This window comes from Psammomys obesus, unplaced genomic scaffold, assembly GCF_907164565.1.
Source record: "Psammomys obesus unplaced genomic scaffold, mPsaObe1.curated_primary_1811, whole genome shotgun sequence".
Taxonomy (NCBI): Eukaryota; Metazoa; Chordata; class Mammalia; order Rodentia; family Muridae; genus Psammomys; species Psammomys obesus.
Window position 1 is genome coordinate 20,989,872 of NW_026592118.1, and position 25,071 is coordinate 21,014,942.

Sequence of the window (25,071 nt, forward strand, 5' to 3'; positions counted from 1 at the left end):
TCGTGGGATTACAGATGATCACAGCCATTTTAAAACAGTATTCTAGATCCTAAAAAAAAAAGTGAAGCGGCTCCAGCAATGCATTCCTGGCCACATGTCAAAAGGAAATGGAATCTGTATTTTGAAGAGGCCTTTTCATGCCCACATATATGTCGGCAACATTAACAATAGCAAAGTCATGGTAACCTCAGTTTGTCAAGTGGTGAGTGGATAAAAGATAAACGAAATGTGCCATACACCCCATGGCATGCTATTGAGCTATAAAAATATCCAAAATCCTGTTGTTTGTAACATGTATGAGTTAAAAAATTAATCCACGCACAGAAAGACAAGTACTGTATTATTTACTCAGATGTGGAATCTAAACCCATGTTTTTCACAGAAATAGAGACCAAGTGGCAATTTACCAGAGAGGAGGTGAGGGAAGAGAAAGAGGGAGTCACATGAGGAGGAGATCTAGAGTTCTGTTGCAAAGCTGGGTAAACATAATTAACAACAATGTAATATTTATCTAAAATATTTAGAAAAATGAATGTTGAACATGCCCAGAAAGAATAAATAGTAATCATTGCAGGTGATTAATATGCTAATTACCCTGAGCAGATCATCCCACACCACTTTACAGAAGTGTCAGTGAAATGACTCCGTGGGTAAAGGGCTTGTAGCCAAGTCTGACAAGAGTGGGGCTCCTTGTTGGAAAAAAGAGACTTTGACCAACACATATGCACTGTAGCAAGCACAGGCCTGCTCCCATCAGCACATAATAAATAAAGAAAACAAAACATTTTGTAAGAAAATAATTTTAAAAATCACAAAATACTTCACAAACACATGCAAATATTTTAATAAAGAGTATTGAATGAAAATGTTTCAAAGATATTCTAAACATCTGAATATATATTAATATTAGTTATAATTTGAGTAATTTAGATTTAGTGTATTATCTTACATCATTTAATAAGACAGAGCAAGAAAGAAAGTAAAGTGAAAGATGATAGGCAAGCCTTTAAGGTAAGCCTTTATATTTTCATTTAAATATACACACACCCACACGCACACACACACATGCACACATTCAACACACTCTCTCTATATGTAAATAATAACCAGATTTGGTTAGTGGGTCAGTGTCACTGCTAAAAGTAAATAATCTCTGTGCTAGAACTGTCCAAATGGAGACTATCTGAGTCACAGAAGAAACTAAAACTTTCTAATAAGCATACTAAAAGCAAAGAGGAAATATTATAATATTTATATTTGTCCTAAATATCATCACTTTACCATGTTAGCAAAATAAAAATTGTGTTAATATATTTGAGTCTTTCTTTTTTTTTTTTTTTTTTTTGTCACAGAGTCGCTGGAATTCGGTCAGCAATTCATATATACAGAAATGTCGGCTAGACCAGCTGCATGTGATTGGCAGTTGCCTTTGGCCAATGAGAAGCTGGAACTATGTATTTCTGCCGAGTGTTACCAAGCTACACAGGTGCGAATTATTGGAAAAGTAAAGGACGACGACATGCAACAACAGCTGCCAGCGCCACTTTCCTAGCGCCGTCCCATTTCTAGGGTTTTCAGCTTCCAGGCATGGTACACAAAGCTAACACATTATATATAAAAAGGCAATTTGTGAATTTGCACCCATAACGAGAACACAGGTTCATAGGTGATCCGCTGACATTTCAATTCAGAGATATTTTTCTTACTGTTCTGTTCAAGTCATTCAGCTACAATACGTGAAAAAAAAAAAAAAGAAAAGAAAAAAAAAGAAAAAAAAAAGGTCCTTAAGTGGCACATGTAGCCACTTAAAAGGGGTATAAACTAAAACCTGATAACTACTAGTAAGCGGAGCACAGGCTGGCTCTGACATGAATTCTGCAACAGGCTCTTTGTTCACCTCCGGCTTTGGGGGGGGGGGGGCAGCGGGAGCAGCTTTGCCAGGCCACAGAGGAAGACAATGCAGACAGTCCTGATGAGACCTGGTAGGCTAGGGTCAGATAGAAGGGGAGGAGGACCTCCCCCATCAGGAGACTAGGGAAAGGGCATAAGGGGAGGATGGATGCGACTAGGAGGAGACAAGGGAGAGGCTACAGCTGAGATACAAAGTGAATAAATTGTAATAAACAAACAGACAAATGACTAAACAAACAAATAAAAATCCCTGATAACTGCAGTCTATGTACAAATTGTCTTAAGAGACACAGAAGTCACCTTTGCGAGGAAGGGAAGAGGGCAGGCAAGCAGGCAAGCAGACAGATTACAAGGCTAGGAGGCATGGAGGAAGATAGCATGGAGGCAGCAAGAGGAGAAGGAAGCAAGGAAGGAGAGAAGACATGTAGTTCTCTGATTGTGTAGCTCTTTTCAGGTTCTGCTCACTTCTTAAATGTTGTTCCCTTTCTTCCTTTTATAGAAATTATTTTTTAACCACCACCTTTCCTGATCCCACTGTCCTAAGTGTCCTCAATCTTCTCATACCCACTAAATTTGGCTGTGGGCTTGTACTCCAGGGGAATGTGACTCCTTAAACTCAATGGTCATAGACAGTGTCTGTGACTGAGACCAGAGGCTCAGAGGCTCTGAGGCTCTGTAAGCCAGAGGCTGAGACCATCATAAATGCAATACTGATTACCAGGCTATCAGGGCAGATATAACAGCATGATGTCTACTACCATTTCTAAGAAAGGAAGCTCACATCCTTTCTAGGTCCTTTTAGAATTACTATGAGCCTGTCCCAGGAGAGGTGGCAGAGTGGACATCCAGGTAGCAAGAATGCCTCCTAAATAGGAGAGTGACGTGTCAGAAAAGTTACACATTGTATTGTCAGCTGAGATTACAAGGTTGAAGTATTACTGCATTGTCCACCTTTCGTTTTCCAGTAACTGTAAACAAACAGCACCAGAAATGCTTGCTTCAAGTACAGATACATACATGGAGAACAACCAATAGCTGGAATGGGAATAGAATCCAGAATGGAAATCATGTCATTGCTGTCCTTTATTTCCTTTTGTCCTAAATTATTTCCATTTCTTTGTGCTTTAAATGACAGAAACCTAGCAGAATACATATCTTTTTGTTTCAAAAGGTCATAAAGCTAATGTTGTATATAGATGGAGACAGATTTGTGTAGCAATGACACCCTGACACATCAAAAATAGGAAGTAGCACATTGTTCAAAGTTGTCAACAGAAAAACAGAAATATCTGCAGAGCTGTGCTTGACTGGGACAGCGAAGCCATCAGAAGAGGGAAATGTTTGTCTCAGTAGCTCATTAGCACATGGACCATCACAAGATAACTCTTCCTAAGGCTACTTCACTTCCCATCTGCCTTCCCCCCAGATTTAACAGCCGGAATTGGCTGCATGTGGTGACATGTGTGGGACCTTTCTCACCTTGCTGCTTCCGTGCTTCTTCTTGCTCACTGAGGGCGAGCCTGGCTGCCCAGGGCTGGGGACAGAACTGGATCCTGCTGACGTAGGACCCGAGTGAGCGTGAGACCCCTTCTCCACGACTGAGGACATGACCAGTGGCGACTGCTGGAGGGAGACTTTCTGCAGCTCTGCTGCCAACTGCTTGGGATCCACCCCTGGGGACTTGGCCTTATCTGCTAGAACAGAACAAAAGGCTTTATGCCTTGGGTTCCTGTGTTGGACATCCCAAGGCACTGGTTGGAGTTTTAGGTGATGATACAACATTAAGGACCAAGTTGAACTTTCAAAACCAAATGTACTCAAGTGCAGCTTTATGCATCTATTCCTAGGAAAATCCAGAAGACCCAGATATCAGTGTTATGAGGAATTACAGGGGCAATATGAAGTTCTGATAAGTGTTCAAAAAAGTATTTTGAATATTTTATTAAATGAACTATGGAGATGACAAAATACCCTATTTTATCACAGAGAACTACCTTGTAAAAACACATATTTTCTCCTTTCTAAATCTTTTATATATTGCTCTTTATTGAAGAAACTTCACTTAGCATAACATAGTATATGATAAATATATTTTTACATGTATGTATAAAATCCCTGTTGGATGTGGCCTGTTTATTTCTGTAACCCAGACTTCATAGTAACACTGTAATAACAACAACAAAAGACCAAGTTGTGCTAAAAACAAAGAGTAGGAACTAAAAATTATATGATTAAAAAGGAATGGCTCAAAATTTGTCTTCACAAGATGAATTTATATTTAATCAATTTAAAACATAATTTCACATAGTAATATTTAATATAGATTTCTTGCCTCATCTAACAGTAAAATATATAGCAGGTGCACAAATCTATACTTCTGTTTGTATCTATGTCAAAATACACTACATTTGCATATATCTTTTCATCCATGGTTGAAACCAGATTGCTACCACCTACCAACTTTTGGCGGCTCATGCAGTTCTAGGTGCTGTGGATTTTCGGAATCTGACAACATATTGAGGTCCCTAAAAATTAAGACAGATTATTAAGAAAGACACTGTGGAAGACTGAAGCAAAATGTACCTTTTCCAAGTGCCCTGATTTTATTTTCAGGAGGTCAATGAGAAGTGGTTCATGATATAAAGCAACTCGCAGGCATGCTCACCCCACTAGCCCAGTATATATTAGCAATGTTGTTAAAAGTCAAAGCTGATAAAAATGATCATTTAAGGTGAAATCTTTATGATTAAACACAAGACATTTCAAAATGTTCTAAACATTTATAAAATCTAAGTGGGCTCTGGCCTTCTTTTAAATGAAACATGTTTTAATAGAAGCATCAAGGGGAGAGAGCTGAGACATAATCACAAACTGTTGGCTGGGTTCTGCCTATGCCTTAGCCTTTGATTCAGAATACAAGAAAGCCATAAATGTTGTATTTGCTTTATTTTCTAATTACTGAAAATCTTGCTGACTGGCAAAGGTTCCACCTTAACAATTTTAAATTAAAAAAGACATGAATAGCCAAAAAATGGGAACAGAAAGATGGGGAAAAACTCACAGTCTTACACATATTTCTGCTTCCCCACTTTGCTGATTAATGATGCTCTGTACTTCTTCATATGTTTTAGAAGTTAAGGGAATCCCATTCCATTCCAAAACTTGCATCCCTAAAAAGACAAATATGAGTACAAAATAAAACGTGTGTGTACTATCTTCAGTCTTAGTTTACAGGGCACAACAGACTTTCTGCTTGCTTTTGAAAGCCAAATCAGCATATCATTTCAGAGAACATTGGTTCAATGTTCTCCAGAAAATTATTATGGAGTCAGATACAAACTTACCTGAACACATAATATGTTTAAGACAACATGCAAATTTTGCTTTTGGAAACCTATTAATTCTTACCAAATACATGCATTCTGTTCACACTTTTGTAAAGAAAAAGATGCTGAATAAACACACGAGTAAGAGTAATTGCAACCATGGGCTTAAGAGTATTGACTTCCACATTCTTTCATAGAATGGGATGATTACAAAGTCACTAGGATTTCCTGATGAAGATCTGCTCTTGATTTTGCCCCCAAAATAAGATTGTACTGTGTGTGTCTTCTGTCTCACTGCATGGCAGATATTTCTGCCAGGAAGGCCAGCTTTGTGGGTCTGACCTGTACAATAGTACAAGGCCCTGTATTCTGTATCTTGAAAATCTACCTTTTCATTTTTCATAGAATCCAATAAACTATGCACCTCTCCTGCCTGGTCAAGTCATATCATTTATACTAGTTATATCGATCTGAAAAGACAATTTTATGCAAAAATAATATAGTAATATTTAATGTTTAAACATTTTATATTCAGGTTTTTTTTGGTTTATTTTGTGAGTTGTCAAAATACCCTAATCGTGCATATTTGATATTACTTACATGACCCTAAAACATATATAAAATAAAATGAACATGTAGCTGAAAATCATCTAATACAGTGCCCAAATATTTGTAAATGGTATTAGATTTACCCTAGAGAAAATGGCTGAATGCCATGACATAGTAAACAAAAAAATAACAATTACTGAATTATTATATCTTTAATAAATTCCACACAGGTTGTAATTCCGTCTTGCTTACTTCGGCACTGGTTCAACAGAAAATTATAAATATGGAATGGTTGTGTCTTTAAGTTTTAATGGTAGTGTAGCCATCGGGAGGCATGTTACCAGTTGCAATTATTGAAAGAAATGCCTTTATACTGTAGAAGAATAACAGAAGAAGTCCATCAAAGGGCTCACAGTTACACAAGAAAGACTTTTCTATAACTTACTCCAAGAAAATGTTATCTTCAGATGGGTCTTAGGTTTATTTCAACTGTCCCAGCTGAAAATAAGAAAATCATTTAAAAGATAATGATACCAAGAATAACTCAACAGAGTGAAAGCAGAGAGAGAACCTTTTTTTTTTAAGCCAGAAGGAAAACCTCCATTTATTCTGAATTGAAAATGTAATGCTGTAATAACTTAGCTATTACCTCTTCGTGTTTCTATAGAGTCATATTCCACAGAAATAGTCAAAGGTGTATTTTCTTTCTATTGCTTGTCTGTTCCATTCTTTACATTTTAGAACAAAGGGGACACTGTCAAAATTTAATTGTCTAGTGAAAAAAAATGTATGTAGTCATAATGAAGGAAAACACATTTTTTATTTTCAGTAACACTGCTGAAAAGATTCTTGCCCATATACATATATATATATATATATATATACACACATATATATATATACACTCAGAGATTCTTCTGTGTTCCAGAACAACACCTGAACTTTTGCACTCATCTTTTTTTTCCATGTTATTCTATGCATTTGTGAAAGCTAAAACTATTCTACCAGTTATTTTTTTCTGGTCTGGAACCCATGCTGATGTACTATGAAATGGGCCACTACTTTCACCATAATTATTTAATGCTTCCCATTTCAATGTCTCTTACTTTCTTCAAGAGAATGGAATGCCACTAGTATTAATGTCACAAAATATTTATAGAACAATGAGTTAAATGTCATATAATTTCAAAACAATATATTTGATTCAAGATGCAAACAGAAGGAAGGATAATAACTGTAGAATCATCTCAGTAGTCAAATAAAGGAAATTTGATAATATTTTAGTAGCCTTTATAAAATAAAGAATAAACTTAGTATAGAAGAGATGTATGTTATCACAGTTTAAATGAGCTATAATAAGCCAGTGGTTAATATTACAATGAATAAAAAAGATTGAACACTTCTCTCTGTGGTCCGGTATATATCAAGGATGCCCATACCCAGCACTTTGACTCAGCATAGATCTTTATGTGCTAGTTCAGGCACTCATGCAAGAGAAAGAAAGGAAAGGCACCAGGGCTAGGAGACAGCAGTCATAGTCTCACTGCTCACACACACAATCTTACAACCAGAGAACCACAAAGGTATTATCAAATAAGTACTTAAGGCTGATAAATTTAGCAAAGATGCAGGATACAATACCAAGGTACAACAATCAGTAGCATCACTGTAATGGCAGTATTTTAGTATAAATAGAAACCAAGAAAGCAAACTCTTTTATAATTATAACAAGATTTAAAAAATAAAGTAATAAATTTAATTGATTATTAATTGAATATATTTAATTGATTATGTGAAAGTTATTTAGAATATAAAGTATAAAGCAGTCATGAAAGCCATTGATTATGATATAAAGTCATGTGAATAGAAGTATATGTCCATAGTCTTCAAGAATTAAATTTAAAAGTTGCATTGAAGACAGCCAGCAAGGGTGAGCTACACATTGTGCACAACATATACCCACTTCCATCTCCATGAGGCCTTTGGGGGTCCCCAACAACATTCAGTGTAGGGCCCCTTCTGCCTCTTCCCTACAGCCTGATCTACCTGGGGGCACAGCTAACAGAGGTGAGCTTCACATTATCCCTGACCTCCATCCTCTGACATACCTAGGAGGTTTGTAGGAATCCCAACAACATTCAACATAGAACCCAACTGCTTGATCCAGCTGGGCACACCCAGCAGAGGCCTGTGGTACCCCCAAAACATTCAGGTTCACCTGAGGTACAGATACCAGAGGTGAGCAGCAGGCTCTTCCCTGAGGTCCACTGTCTGGCTAAAGGCTCTGCCTGACACCCTGAGGAGTCCTGCAGCAGAAACATTTGGCCAACACCAAGGATAGCCAGATAGCTAAAAGTCAGCCTGAGACCACAATCAACAGGAGTCAGGGCAATATGGCACCACCAGAGCTGAACTATCCTACAGCAAGCTGTGGATATCCCAACATAGCTAATGCACAGGAAGATGATCTTAAATCCACCTTTATAAACATGATGGAGACCTAAAGAGGAAATGAATAAATCCCTTAAAGAAATACAGGAAAATAGTATCAAACCGGTGGAGGCCTTTAAAGAGGAAAAATAAATAAATCTCATAATGAAACATAGGCAAATACAATTGGAAGGTGAAGGAAATGAATAAAACTGTTCAAGATCTGAAAATGGAAGTAGACTCAATAAAGAAAACAAAAACTGAGCTAATCCTAGAGATAGAAAATCTAGGGAAGAGAACAAGAACAACTAACATAAGCATCACCAACAGAAGTGAAGATACAGAAAAGAAAAATCTCTGGTGTAAAAGTTACAATAGAATAAATCAATATAACAGTCAAAGAAAACATTAGATCTAAACATCCCTGACACAAAACATCTGGGAGATCCGGGGTACCTTGAAAAGAAATAACATAAGAATAATAGGAATAGAAGAAGGTGAAGAGTCCTAGCACCAAGGACCAGCAAATACTTTCAACAAAACCCTAGAAGAATATTTTCTCAACCTAAAGAATCAGATGCCTATAACCATACAAGGAGCATACAAAACACCAATTAGATTAGATTATAAAAGAAAATCTTCCTGCCACATAATAATGTAAACACTAAATCCACCATGCTAAGAAAGAATAGTAAAAATTGCAAGGGAAAAAGATCAAGTAACCCAGAAAGGCAGAACTATCAAAATTACATCTAACTTCTCAGCCAAGACTCTAAAATCTAAAACGGCCTGGAAAGATGTCTTTCAGCCTTTACAAAACCACAGATCCCAACCTAGACTACTATATCCAGCAAAACACTCAGTCACCATAGATGGAAAAAATAAGACATTCCATGAAAAATAATTAAACAATATCTTTTCACAAATCTATTTACAAATACAGAAAATACTATAAGGAAAACTCCAACCTAAGGAGGTTAACTACACCAAAAAAGCACAGGAAATAAATATAATTCCACACCAGCAAAAACAAAAGAAGAGAATCACACACACACACACACACACACACAAACATACACACTAACAACATCAATATCAAAATACAAGAACTAACAATCATTGATTGTTAATATCTCTCAATATCAATGTACTCAGTTCACCAATAAAAAGACACATGCTAATGGAATAGATGTGAAAATAGGATCCATTATTCTGCTGCATTCAAGAAACATACCTCAGCAAAAAAGATAGACAGAATAAAAGGCTTGCAAAAGGTTTTCCAAGCAAAAGGGCCTGTAAAGCAAGCTGGAATGACCATTCTAATATCTAATAAAATAGACTTTCAACAAAAATTAATCAAACTGGATGGTAAAGCACACTTCATATTCATAAAAGGAAAAAAAAAATACAGGAAGATGATGTCCCAATTCTGAAAATGTATGCCCCAAATGTAATGGCATCCACATTTGTAAAAGAAACATTACTAAAGCTTAAATCACACACTGAACCCCACACATGGAACCCTACACATTAATAGTAGGAAACTTCAACACCCTTCTGTTGGGCCTGATAAGGCCTGCTGTATCTACTTGAGCCTGGCTCGAGTTTGGAGACCTATCTTTAGCTTCTGATTTAAGAGGTGCCACTTCCGGGGAAAAATGATTCAGCATATCCACCTTAAAATCAACCCTGCCTGGTAACTGTTATGTGGAGTTTTGTCGCTGGCCCACCTCTCCTTTCACTACCTAACCTTGCCCTCTACGTTGTCTTACCTCACTTCCTTAACTCTGCCTCCTGACCCAAACCTATAAAAAAGGACAGCTTTATTCAATAAACCGAGTTCCTGCTTCGACAGATCTCCCAGCTCGGTGGTGTTTTGTTCCTGGGGTATCCAGGGAGGTCTGGGCCGTGGACACTCATCATCCCGCTTAGCACGGAGAGCGTCCAGCTGAACTGGCCACCCTCCTCTCAGCTTCACCTGCCGGATATCGACCTGGCACCCCTCTCTCACCAATGGACAGGTCATCAAAGCAGAAACTAAACAAAGAAATAATGAAACTACAGATGTTATGAATCAAATGAATCTAACATGTCTATAGAACATTCCACCCAAACATAAGAGAATATACCAATATACCTTCTTCTTGGCATCTCACTGAACTTTCACCAAAATTGACCACATGGTTGGTTACAAAGCAAGCCTCAAGAGATAAAAGAAAAATGCAATAACACCTTTCATTTTATTAGACCACCATGGATTAAAGCTGGACTTCAACAACAACAGAAACAATAGAAAGCCTACATACTCACGGAAACTCTCTACTCAATGAACACTGGATAAGGGAGGAAATAAAGAAATTAAAGACTTTCTAAAATTCATTGAAAATGAGGACATAACATACCCAAACTTATGGGACACAATGAAACTAGTACTGAGAGGAAAGCTTACAGCATTATGTGTCTTCATAAAGAAATTAGAGGGATCTCATACCAGCATCTTTAAATTTTAATTTTAATTCTTTCACAATTTCATTATATATCCCTATTGAAGCCTCCTCCCTCAATTCTTTCCAGTCCTACCTTCCCTCCGTCTTCCCCCCCCATCCCCTTCTGTAGTCCACTGAAAGGGGGAGTTCTCCTTTGCCCTCTGCCAATAGCTTGTCAAGTCTCATCAGAACTGCCTGGATCCTCTTTCTTTGTGGTCTGGTAAGGCCACATCAGCAGGGGTAAGTGATCAAAGAACAGGCAAAGGAGTTCATGACAGAGGCAGCCCCTGCTCCCCTTACTCAGGAATTCCACATGCAGACTGAGCTGCCAATCAGCTAGATAGTAAACTTGTTTTCATCTTCACACTATAACTGTCTAGGATCATAGAGAAAAGCACCTGTGGGAGACTGGTTCCTCCAACTTAGAGAAGATGCTTGAATTCTCACTCAGAAGAGGAAATAAAATAGACATCTTAAATAACAGGAGGGAGGGAATATGGTGGGATAGGGTTGGGGGGCATCTCTAGGACAGGGGAACCTCCAGTGAGTCCATGGGGCTGACACTAGCTGAGACTCCTAGGAGTGGGGGTTAAGGAGCCTGAAGTGGCCACTTCCTGTTTCAAGGTGGGACTGCAACTGAAGGGAGGGGGACACCAACCCAACTCACAAAACCTTCCACCCAAATTTTGTCTTGCCTATCCAAGAAGTGTTATTAGGGCCGGGGAGTGGTCTTGGAGGAGGAACAGCAAAACAGCTTTAGAACTCATAGAATGTGGGACATGGGTTAGCTCAACCACAATGAGTATGCCTCAGGAGTTACTAAGCGGGGCTTCCAGCCCCTCACTGAGCAATATCACTGGCACTCAACAATAATGCTTGATCTCTTTCAGGCATTGCTGCTGGAACAGATAAATGACTCAACTGCCACCACTGAAAAGACTTAGAGATGTAAAGTGTTAGCAATGACCAATACTCTTAGAAAGAATTTGAACAAATAGATTATTTAGCAAGGTTGGGTAAAGATGTTTTTGCTAGTGGCTCTGACGAAGAAAATTTTTAGGGAACAAAGTGAAGTTCAGAAAAGTGCACTCTTAATAGTGAAACCAGGGACTTTTTGAGGTTGGCAAGCAAGAACAATCCCCAATTAGTACTAGCTGATGTGACTCTCTCAGTAAAGCTGGGCTTCAAGATGATTAACTTCTTGTACTATTTTTTCCCTCAGCTTCCTGATATGATTTAATAAAAATTATTGAGTAGTTATACACCTTGAGGATTTAAACTAGAAATGGCTGAGGGAATAAATTTTTTTATATAAGAGTTTAGAATTGTTATTCCTTTAAGGTTTTTATAAGATTACCTTTTAAGATAATTGATTCTTTGTAACTGCAAACTGCAGCCTGCTGATAAGGGGAAATTACCTTGCTTGCTCACACTTTGTTAATCTGTAACAAGTTGCTTAGTTATAAATGTATAGTTTTTTTTTTTTTTGTGAATGCTTTGTTTTTCATTTTTGTTTCTCACCCATAATACATAAAACATTTGTTCATGTGAGGGTATTGGGGAACATACTTTTCTTATGTATATTCATTGCAATCATTCACTTAAAGAAAAATCGGATGGAACCACACTGTGATTTTTGTACTGCTTGAAAGATCTTGCTGGGATATATACGCTGTGGGAGGAAAAACAATGAAGTGGTTGGAATCCTTTTCCACTTACTTTCTCATTAAGTGTAAGCGTATGTGTATGGTCTTTTTTTCCTCTTTCTTTCTTTTCTTTCTTTCTTTCTTTCTTTCTTTCTTTCTTTCTTTCTTTCTTTCTTTCTTTCTTTCTTTCCTTTCTTTCTTTCCTTTCTTTCTTTCTTTCTTTCTTTCTTTCTTTCTTTCTTTCTTTCTTTCTTTCTTTCTTTCTTTCTTTCTTTCTTTCTTTCTTTCTTCTGGATGCTTACCACCATGAGTAGAAGCCCCCCACCAGGAGCCACCAGCTCTGGCCCACTAAAAGCAACAATCAGTTGTGGCCCCACTGGTTACTACACCAGTGGAAGCCCCTGTCAGGAACAATCAGTTCTGCCCTGTAGAGTTAAGCCTTTTACCCTCAGAGACAGTCTGCTAGGTGATTAGCAGACTATCTATGCCCTATCTATGCCCTGCCTCAGTTTACCCTGTGGTGCCAAACTGTTCTTTGACAATGGGTAGGGATAAAGATGGTGCAGAAATTGAGGAAATGGCAAACCAATGACTGGCCCAACTTGAGACCCACCCCAAGGGAGAGAACCATATTAATGATACTCTGCTATGCTTACATACTGGAGCCTAGCATAACTGTCTTCTGAGAGGCTTCATCGAGCAGATCATGGAAACAGATTGAGAGACCCATGGTCAAACAACAGACTGACCTTAGGGAGTCTTAGGGAAGAGTGGTTGGAAGATAATGGGAGCTCAAGGGGTCAAGGACACAGCAAGAAGACCTACAGAGTAAGCTAACCTGGGTTCATGGGGGCTCACAGAGACTGAACCACCAACCAAAGAGCATTTATGGGCTGGACCTAGGCTCCCTACTCATATGTAGCAGATGTGCGGCCTTATCAACATGTGGGCCCCCTGACAATGGAAGCAGGGGCTGTCTCTGACTCTGTTGCCTGAATTTGGATTCCTTTCTTCTAGCTGGGCTGCCTTGTCAGGCCTCAGTGACAGACAATATGTTTATTCTGCTGAAACTTGAGATGGCAGGGTGGGTTAGTACCCCTTGGAGACCTCCCCTTCTCTGAGAAGGAGAAGGGTGAGTGGTAGGAGGGGCATGAGGATGAGACTTGGAGGAGAGGAGGGGAAGGGTGGGGTTGACTATAAAGTGATTAAATAAATGAAGAAAAAATCTTAGTTAATTGTTAGACGAATTGAATATATTATTAAATTAAAATCCAGCACAAATTTTTAGATCAGTGTCCCTTCAGGTATTCAAGTTTAATTTGATATACATGTGTGTGTGTGTGTGTGTGTGTGTGTGTGTGTATAAAAGAGAGACATAAGAGATTAAACTATTGCTTAACATTATACAGTTATTAGCTGTATACAAATAGAATCTTCAGTAGTCTCCTAGGTCAATGCTGGTATCAATAAATAGGAAAAGCCATTCAGTTTATGCTTACTAACAATACATTGTAACTACCGAATATAACAAATACTCAAGTATTTATACTGGGCACAAAGTATACAAATTATTTACAAAGCCATTTTAATTATCACACAGCAAGATAACTGTTATTTATATGACAATATTAGTTAAAGTTGCAGGCATTTTGAAAACTGAAGATATCAACAAACAGGAATCTGACATGTGCTACACAAATTTTGCGTAAGCAATGAGAGGAAGGAGATCAGTTGAGTTGCGCGTATCCTCTCTGTCCCTCTGCTAGAGAAGTCAGCATCGCCTGCATCTAAACGTGATGACATTACACAGTGCTGCAGGGATACAATGCAGTTATCTGATGGAAAGTAAAGTATATAGGAAAGACTCATGAATTCAGTTTTAGCGAAGAAATGGTGGTTAAGGTTTTCAAAAGCAGTAGGAACTGTCAATTTCTTTGGGTAATGCCATGGTGGGGGGTGGCATTATCTCAAAGAAAAATTGCTACAAGATGTCCCTAAGTTATATGGCTTCTGTTGTGCCCAGGTCTTCTCATGTAAGCACTAGGGCATAGTAAGGAAGTCACATAGTAAGGAACCCTTTCCTGGAGGAAAGTGCTCTGGCTGAAAGGGCATTCTCAGCATTGTGGAATATTCTCAGTGTACTAGAATGTGTAATTCCTAATTTAATATATAAGCATATATAATTATCTAAATCTAGAATACAAAACAGCAATTAATGTAAGTAATTAAATTTCATGCCAATAGTTGAAAAGACAATTGAGACTGATTACAATTGATTTATAGAAACAAAGTAGTGTGATTTATTACCAACATCGAAAATTCACACTTTCAAAAACAGAGAAGATAAGGAAATAAAACTTCCTATGATTGTTGTCCCAACCTTGAGATTATTATGATAGGATTTTTCTTTTAGTTCCCAATGATCACTAAAACAATTCACCATTATGGCTCAGTAGTTCCTGGAACGACTGATACACATGCCAATCCAAATTTATTATGAAAATCTATTGTCTTAGAATACTGTGTATGATTAGAATAAGATAAAATCAGAAGGTGACTGAATAAATCAGAAGAAGATAATGGGCATGTTTTTATAATTTGATTGATCCCAGGAAATAATGCAATATTCATAATGGCACTATCTCATTTTAAGTAGATTTCAACTCAGAAATGTAGAACCATTTCATAATTTAACTTATCAGTTGATTCTGTTAATATATCTAGGAAGGATGTTTCTAATGATTTTCTAATTAGATGATATTAGCATATTAAAACTATCACATCTGAAGAATGTCATGTCTAGTTAACATAAACAGACTAAACAAATATGAGAATTATGCAGAGATGAATGGACAAAGGAAGTTAAAAGAAGCGATGAAATGCCCAGTGATCACCTTGTCTACTGTATGTGTCCAAGTTGAGTCAATAAGGGCCCTGACTTTAGTTATGTCTTTAATCCCTTTTTATATTCATATATTCTTAGCTATTCCTTTGCAAATGTATATAGCTATTCCTTAGCTATTCCTATGCAAATGTAACCTATTACCTATAAAATGGATTTTAACACAGAACATGATCACTTTAATTCAGGAATATGGTTTCCTAGTAAACATAGGCGCTATTGAACAGATGGCAATATCATCATTGAGCATACTCACAGGAAAATATAAATTTTACTTCATAATATTATCTGGTAGATTAAATGTACAGAATGTTGCAAACATTTCTGAGATATGATTTTTAAATCCTACATAAATGAGGCAGAAGGAGACCTGTAATTGAAAAGGCAGTTTTGCCAAGGAATCTTGCAATCAATCTTCAGCATTAGATGGAAGATTATAACATTTATATAATTCTTAAAATCAGAAGGAGAAGGGATGCTGTTTGGGGACTGAGACTGAATGAAATGAGAAATGATGGGGAATGTGTTGAAATTTTAAGTTATATAATAAATGGTTTTGGGAAACCAGCATTCATGGTGAGTTTGTAATACATTAGTGTATACTTGATATCTGCTATTAGGAAAACCTAAATTTCATCACCAATAAATCAATGCTATGAAAGGTAAAGAATGTGCTAAATATCTTGATTGTTAATTAAGGTCATGTACACAGATATCAGACTAAGAAAGTATTATAGTAGGAATAGTTTTTGAGAAAAATTTAAAATACATTTGGCTTGTTTGTTACTGTTTGTAGTGTGTATTATATTGATAAACTGCCATGTACTGTTTGAGCTCACTGAAAAGCTGGCTTTGGAAGCTGGTCTGAGTCCTATCTTCTTCTTCCTCCTCAAACACGTTTGTGTGGAAATGTCCTCTCCTTCATCTGAGGATGGGTTACTTCCCCTTCCCAAATATGACAGGGAGTGCAAAACAGAAGAGAGTGAATACATTGTGTTCTTGAAACAGCAAGAAGATAAAGCATTTCCTACAGATGTCACTACTGTTCAGCTTCTAATGTGAAAATGCCTTCTGCCCAAAAGGGAAGCTGGAAGTTCAGCTCTGGGTTCTCATCCAGGGACAGAACTCTGAGATGAGAACTCCAGTCAAGTCCCTCTGCTTTCCCCAGTTGGTTTCTGTTGCATGAGAGCATTCCATTTGGTGTTTTATTTTTATCTGCTGCAGTTCTTTTATTTGGAAGCTTTAGCAGAGGGAACACTCTGCACTGTCTGGGAAATCTCCATGGGACCACATGGCACTGTCCATGGGACTCTCTAACTTACTGACTTCCTCACTATGTTTCTGTTAGGAGTTTGTAAACACCCTAATTTGATGGCTACCCCTTTTTTTGATCTCTCAATTTTCCTCCATTAATTTTCTTTACTGGATGTTTTGAATGCCCAACTTATGATATTTTTCTATCTATCTGCTACTTGTCATTTATTTTTTTACCCTTTGCTTGGTATATGTTTATAAAATAATATAAGCATTACTTTATAATATAAGTAAAAAATAAAGTATGACTATTATCCCAAACCCAATCCCCTAAGTCTCATCGACAGATTACCAGCTGCATCCCTTCCTCTAGCCCAAATATCCTGTGGATCCTACAGACCATCTCCTCCTAGCCTAATGTTCCCCAAACCCCAGCAACACACCCATAGCTGTATCCCAGTCCTCAACTCAAGCATGCACCTCCTGCTTAACCACAGGCCATGCCTTCCAGAAAAACAGTCTTCCACACCAGCAGTTATTCTCTGTAAACATACCAGTATAGCAGTCAACACACAGCCAATGTACTCAGAAAATCCAGACAGAAAACAGAAACCAAACAGCAAAACATCCATACAACAAGGAAAACAAAACAAAACAGAAATCAGCACCTAATCCTGTGTTCATTCTAAATCCAGATGCATGGGCAACAGCATGAGAATTAATAGGAGTAAGGGCAATTTGTCTCCACTAGAGCCCCACTATCCTACTGCAGTAGGTACTGAATATTCCAACATAGCTGGCACACAAGAAAAAGACCACAAAACCAACTATACAAAGATAACACAGGCCTTAAACAGGAAAGAAATAAATCCATTTAAAAATCCAGGATAGCAAAAACAATCTAAAGAAAGGAATAAATCCTTTAATGAAAGCCAAGAAAATGCAAATAGTTCAAGACCTGAAATGGAAATGGAAAAAAAGAAAAGATAAACTGAGGGAATCCTGGAAATGAAAAATTTAGGAATTTAAATAGGAACTAGAGAGACAAGCTTCACCAGCAGAATAGAGAGATGGAAGAGAGAGTCCCAGAAAAAATTTCAGTCACCCTAGATAGAAACACACACACACACACACACACACACACACACCACCACCACCACCACCACCACCACCACCACCACTACCAACAACAACAACAACAACAATATTCAACAATCTCATCATTGGTCATTGGTGTCTGTTAATATTAGTGGTATCAATTTTCCAATAAAAAGACACAGACTAACAGAATAAATGTGAAAACAGGATCCCTTCTGCTGCATCCAAGAAACTCACCTTAATATCAAAGATAAACATTACCTCAGTGTAAGAGATGGAAGAAGATACATCACACCAATGGACCTAAAAAGCAAGCTGAATTGCCATTTTGATATCTAACAAAATAGACGTCAAACAAAAACTAATCAAAAAAGATGGAGGTCATAATCTTTAAAGGAAAAATCCACCAAGATGACATTTCAATTCTTAACATCTATGTGTGAAACACAAGGACACCCAAATTTGTAAAATTAACACCACTACAGCTTAAATCACATATTGACTCTTTAATATGTGATATTGAGTTGGAGACTTCTGTGCTCCACTCTCACCAATGAACTGGTACTCAGACTACAATTAAAGAAAGGAATACTGGAGCTAACTGATGTTATAAACAAAATGGATCTAATAGATATGTACAGAACCTTTCACCCAGACATAGACGAATATACCTTCTCAGCAACTCATGAAACATTCTCAAAAACTGAATACATACTCTGGCACAAAGCAAGTCTCAACAAATAGAAGAAAATTGAAATAACTCCCTGCATCCTATCAGACCACCATGGATTAAAGCTGCATATCAACAATAACAGAAACAACAGAAAGCTTACAAACTTTCCGCTGAATGAAAAAAATAGGTCAAAACAGAAATAAGGAAAGAAATTAAATATTTTCTAAAATCAATGAAAAAATACACAACATATCCAAACTTATTGGAACACATTGAAAGTGGTGCTAAGAGGAAAGTTCATAGCACTAAGTGCCTTCATAAAGAAATTAGAGAGATCTCTTGCCAGCAATGTAACAGCATACCTGAAAAACTCTGAAACAAAAAGTAAGCACACCCAAGAGGAACAGATAGCAAGAAAAGACAAGAAAAGAAAAGAAAAAAAAAAGACAAGACAAGAAAAGAAAAGAAAAAAAAACCTGAGGGCTAAAATCAATAAAATAGAAACAAACAGACTAATACAGTCAAAGAAACAAAGAGTTGGTTCTCAAAGAAAATCAACAAAAGAGAGAAACCCGTACGTGTCTTTCTGCTTCTGGGACAGCTCACTCAGGATGATCCTTCCAGGTCCCACAATTTACCTGCAAATTTCATGATTTCCTTATTTTTCATTGCTGAGTAATATTCCATTGTGTAGATGTACCACAATTTCTGCATCTATTCTTCAGTTGAGGGGCATCTGGGCTGTTTCCAGCTTCTGGCTATTACAAACAAAGCTGCTACAAACATGGTTGACCAAATGTCCTTATTGTGTACTTGAGCCTCTTTTGGATATATGCCTAGGAGTGGTATGGCTGGGCCTTGAGGAAGCTCTATTCAGTATATACTCACTCATATAGACATGTAATATAGGATAAACCTACTAAAATCTGTACATCTAAAGAAACTAATCAAGAGAGAGGACCCTGACTAAAATGCTCAATCCCCATTCCGAAAGGCAAGAGGAAGGACATCAGAAGAAGAAAACAGGAATAAGCTAGGAACCTGCCACAGAAGGCCTTTGAAAGGCTCTGCCCTGCAGACTATCAAAGCAGATGTTGAGACTTATGGCCAACTGTTGGGCAGAGTGCATGGAATCTTATGTAAGAAGTGGGAAATAGTAAGATCTGGAGGGAAGAGGAGCTCCACAAGGAGAGCAACAAAAACAAAAAATTTGAACACAGGGGTCTTTCCAGAGACTCATACTCCAAACAAGTACCATGCATGGAGATAACCTAGAACCCCTGCACAGATGTAGCCCGTGGCAGTTTAGTGTCCAAGTGGGTTCCATAGTAAAGGGAAGAGGGACTGCCTCTGACACAATCTGATTGGCCTGCTCTTTGATCACCTCCCCCTAAGGGGGAAACAGCCTTACCAGGCCACAGAAGATGACAATGCAGCTACTCTGATGAGATCTGATAGACTAAGATCAGAAGGAAGGAGAGGAGGACCTCCCCTATCAGTGGACTTGAGGAGGGGCATGTGTGAAGAATGGGGAGGGAGGGTGGGTTCGGGAGGGGAGGAGGGAGGGGCTTATGGGGGGATACAAAGTGAATAAAGTGAAATTAATAAAAGTTAAAAAAAGAGAGAAACCCTTAGCCAAAGTAACTGAAAAGCAGAGAGAAAATATACAAATTAACAAAATTAGAAATGAAGAGGGGACACAAGAAAAGATACCAAGGAACTCCATAGAATCATAAGAACATATTTAAAAAACTTGTAGTCCACTAAATTGGAAAATATAAAACAAATGGATTATATTCTTAACATATACAATATAACAAAGTTAAATAAATCCAGATAAGGAATTTAAACAGAATTATAACTAGTAGTGAAATAGTAGTTACTAAAAGTCTCCCAATCAAACAAAAAAGAAAAACAGGTGGGGGGAGGGCACATGGCTTTACCTCAGAACTTTATCACACCTTCAAAGAAGAGTTATAACCAATACTTCACTAATTATTCCACAAAATGGAAACAGAAAGAACATTGCCCAATTCATTTTCTGAGGTACAGTTAAGCATATAACCAAACAACATAAATAATCAACAAAAAATGAGTATTACAGACCAATTTCATTTATGAACATAGATGCAAAAGTACTCAATGAAATACTTGAAAAGTGAATCCAAGAACACATCTCGAAGATCATTTACTGATCATTACTGATCAAGTCAGTGTCATCTTACAGATGGAAAGATGGTTCACTACATAAAAATGAGAAGATGTAGTTCACTACATAAACCAACTGAAGGACAAAAGCACTCGGTCATCTCATTAGATGCTGAAAAAGCCTTTGACAAACTCCAACACCATTTCATGATAAGAATCCTGGAGAAATTAGTGATACAGGGAACATAACTAAACATAACAAGAAAAATTTATAGCTGGGAGTAGTGGCTCACATCTTTATTACTATCACCAAGAGAGGCAGAGGCAGGCAGATGTCTGTGAGCTCGAGGTCAGCCTGCTCTAAAAAGTGAGTCCAGAACAGCGAAGGCTACACAGAGACACCCTGTCTTAAAAAACCAAAAATAAATAAGTAAATAAGTAACAACAATAATAAAGACAACTTACAGCAAGCCTATTGACAACATCAAATTAAATGGAGAGAAGCTCAAAGAAACCCAACTAAAATCAGGAACAAGACAAGGCTGTCCACTTTTTGTATTTATTCAATATAGCACATGATATTTTTTTTTTGCTAGCACAGTAATTCAACTAAGGGAGATCAAGAGGACACAAATTTAAAAGGAAGAAGTCAAAGTATTGCTACTTGCAGATGATATGATAGTATTCAGTTGTGCTGAAAATTCCACTGGGGAAATTCTATGCCCTACATCTGATAAACATTTTCATCAAAATAGCTGGATATAAAATTAACTCACAAAAATCAGTAGTCTTTCTATATATAAATATAGGAAGGAAGTCAGGGAAATAACACATTTCACAATACGGCAAATAATATAAAATATCTTATGGTAATTAGCCAAGTAAAAGACTTGTATAATAAAAACTTCAAGCATTTGAAGAAAGAAATTGATAAGATACCAGAACATGGAAAGGTCTCTGATATTCATGAATCAGTACATTAACAAAGTAAAAATGGCCAATTTACCAAAAGCAACCTATAGATTCAATGCAATCCTCATCAATATTCAAATACAATTGTTGACATACCTTCAAAGGAAAATTCTTAACTTTGTATTGAAAAACAAAGGCCTAGGATAGCTGAAACTCCCTGAACAATAAAAGAACTGCTGGAGGTATCACTGTCTCTGATTTCAAATTGTACCACAGAGCTATGGTAATAAAAACCAGATAATGTTGGCTTAAAACAGACATGTTGGTTGATGAAATTGAATCAAAACCCAGACACTGATGAACATTTGATTTTGGTTAAGAAGCCAGAAATACACAATGTAAAAAAGAAAACATCTTCAACAAATAGTGCTGCTCTATACAGATGTCTGCATGTAGAAGACTGCAAATAGATACATATTTATCAATATGCACATAACTAAAATCCAAGTGGATCAGAGATCTCAGTATAAAACCAGATACACTAAACCCGATAGAAGAGAAAGTGGGGAATAACCTTGAGTGCAGTGGCACAGGAGACAACTTCCTGAACAGAACACTGATAGTTCAGGCCCTAAGACCAACAATTAATAAATGGCACCTCATGAAACTGAAAAGTTTGAGCCGAGCAAAGAATACCATCAGTAGGACAAAATGACAGCATACAGAATGGTAAAATATTCTTACCAACTCTATATCCAATAGAGGAATAGTATCCAAGAATATATAGAATGCATAAATGTAGATATAAGAAAACCAAACTAATCTATTTAAGCAATGAGGTACAGATCTTAACAGAATTCTCAAAAGAGGACTCTCAGTTGCCCAAGAAACACTTAAGAAATGTTCATCATCCTCAGCCATCCCGGAAATGCAAATCAAACTACTTGAGGTTTCATCTTACACCTGTCACATCTTAACATACGCGACAGCTCATGCAGGACATAGAACACCCCCGCCACATACACACTTCTGGTGGCAGTGCACACTTGTGCACCCACTTTGGAAGTCAATATGGCAATGGTTCCTCAGAAAATTGGGAAACGGTCTACCTTAAGACCCAGTTAACCAGGAGAGTACAGAGGCGGATACTTGTAATCCCAGAACTCGGGGAGGCAGAAGCAGGAGTTTGACACCAGCCTGCTCTACAAAGCAAGTCCAGGACATCTAAGGCTACACAGAAAAACCCTGTCTCAACAAACAAACAAAACAAAGCAACAACAACGAAAAGACCCAGTTAACCACTCTTGGGTATATACCCAAAGGACTCTCATTCTACTACGGGCACACTTGCTCAGTCATGTCTGTTGTGGCTTTATTCATACAAATTAAAAACTGGAAACGACCCAGATGTCTCTTAACTGAAGAATGGATAAAGAAAGTGTGGTAATATACACAATGAGCATTACTCAGCTGTTAGAAGGCATCGTGAAATTCTGCAGGCAAATGAATTGTTAGGAAAACAAAACAAAACAAACAAAAATAAACAACTCATCTTAAATGAGGTAATCGAGACCCAGAAAAGCATATGTTGTTCATGGTTTATATGCACTTATAAGCGGATAGTAGCCTGAGAGTAAATTATAACCAAGATACACTCCATAGACACAGAGAGGTTAGCTAAAGCACAGAGGTCTTGGGGAGGCGGGGCAGGTGTATCTCCCTGGGAGCTGGAAACAGAATGGAGATTAAGGATGGACTGGGGCAGGTGGAAATGGAAGCAGGCAGGATCACTTTGGGTAGGGGAAGAGATGGGATGGGGGAAGAGAATGCAAGAAGAGAGAGATTGGAATTTGGGGGCTACCTACGGGTTGAGGTGAAAACCTAGTACTCAGAGACTGGAGCCTAGCATAATTGTCATTAGAGAGGCCTTATCCAGCAGCAGCTGATTGATTGGAGCATGTGAAGAGACCCACAGCCAAACATTAGACAAAACTCAGGGAATTCCATAGAATAAGGGGAGGAAGGGTTGTAGGAATCAGAGGGGTCAAGAACACCACAGAACACAGTCCACAGAATCAACTAACCAGTGCTCATAGGGCACTCAGATACCGAAGAGACAATCAGGGAGCCTGTGTCCATTAGAACTAGGGTCTTTGCCTACATGCTATTGTTATGTACCTTGGTTTTTCCTAACAGTAGGAGTAGGGATTGTCTCTTACTCTTTTGCCTGCTTTTGGGACCCTTTTTCTCCAACTGAGTTGCCTCATCTATCTTAGATAGGAGGGTTTGTGCCTAGTCCCATTGCATCTTTTTATGTCAAATTTGGTTGACATCATTGGAAGCTTGCTTTTTTTCTGAAAAGAAGAGAAATAGGATCAAGGGGAGAGGAGAAGTGGGTGTGTAGGAACTGGGAGGAATGGAGGGAAGGGAAACTGCAGTTGGGAGAAATATATATGAGAAAAGAACCTTTTAAAATTGGAATTGATATTGAAACAGGAAAAGACTTATGATCATCGATCTTGATATAAAGTGATAGTGGCACATTCTAAATAAACCATCAACACATGCTAATGTACCTCTGTAGCAACACATTATTCAAAGAAATAATACAAATTAAATTAGAGAAAATTATACAATAGTTAATACTCCAACCTCAGTGACCATCTCAAACCTCAATGTTGATGTGCTAAAAATACAGACTATTGACGAGAACTGATAGACTAAAATTAGAAAGGAGAAGAGAACCTCCCCTATCAGTGGACTTGGGGAGGGGCATGCATGCAGAAAGGGGAGGGAGGGTGGGGTCGAGAGGGGAGGAGGGAGGAGCTTATGGGGGGATACAAAATGAATAAAGTGTAATTAATAAAAAAAAGAAAAAATAAAAATACAGACCATTAATTCTAACACAAACAGAAGGAATAGCAATGCTTAAAATTATATGATTTGTAATTAAATCCACAGCAAAGCACAATCTTCAGGGATTAAAAGAAAGAATAATAAATGTCAGACTATTCTTTGCTCAGTATTTGTTGAAGAGTATTTTCTAAATGCTACTGAGAGATATATTTTAAAGGAATTTCTGGTCTCTTTACTATCTAATTTGCTAAGTGTTTAAAGATCATTGTCAACTAATCATAAACTAGTAGTTGAGCTTAGAAAATTCTGCTAAACGCAAAACTATACAGAAGCTAATATTGTGAATATTTAAATTTTAGTTTGAGAATAACCTAATAATCTTACAGTAACAATTTCTGCCAGTCTCAACATTACGTTATGTTCTGAAACATAACGTTCTCCTGTTATTAAATAAAACCGAATACTTTACTTTGAAAGCGACTTCAAGGAGTTCCCGGTTGAATTTTTAGTGTTGCTTATGTATACTATCATAGCATCTGCGAACAGTGAAACTTTGACCTCTTCCTTTCCGATTTATATCCCCTTGATCTCCTTTAGTTGTCTTATTGCTTTAGCTAGGACTTCAAGTACTATTTTGAAGAGTTATGAAGAGAGTGGGCAGCCTTGCCTTTGTCCCTGATTTCAGTCGGATTGATTTGAGTTTCTCTCCATTGAGTTTAATGTTGGCTATAGGCTTGCTGTTTATTGCCTTTACTATGTTTAGGTATGTGCCTTATATCCCTGATCTCTCCAAGACTTTAAATATGAATGGGTGTTAGACTTTGTCAAATGCTTTTTTGGCATCTAAGGAGATGATCGTGTGGTTTTTCTCCTTCATTTT

The 25,071-nt window shown here is 37.6% G+C and overlaps 1 protein-coding gene across 3 annotated transcripts in view; it reads right to left on the reverse strand.

Moving 5' to 3' along the window:
- The window catches only part of Pclo (piccolo presynaptic cytomatrix protein), a 335,738-nt gene that overhangs the window by 84,323 nt on the left and 226,344 nt on the right, over positions 1-25,071 (reverse strand). For 2 of the 3 annotated variants that reach the window (XM_055612549.1, XM_055612551.1), the window contains exons 11-13: positions 4,973-5,081; positions 4,369-4,436; positions 3,391-3,605 (exon numbers count right to left, since the gene is read on the reverse strand). In XM_055612549.1, the coding sequence (XP_055468524.1) occupies positions 3,391-3,605; positions 4,369-4,436; positions 4,973-5,081 (392 nt within the window). The remainder of the gene's footprint in view (positions 1-3,390; positions 3,606-4,368; positions 4,437-4,972; positions 5,082-25,071) is intronic. The other variant, XM_055612550.1, reaches the window with a different exon arrangement.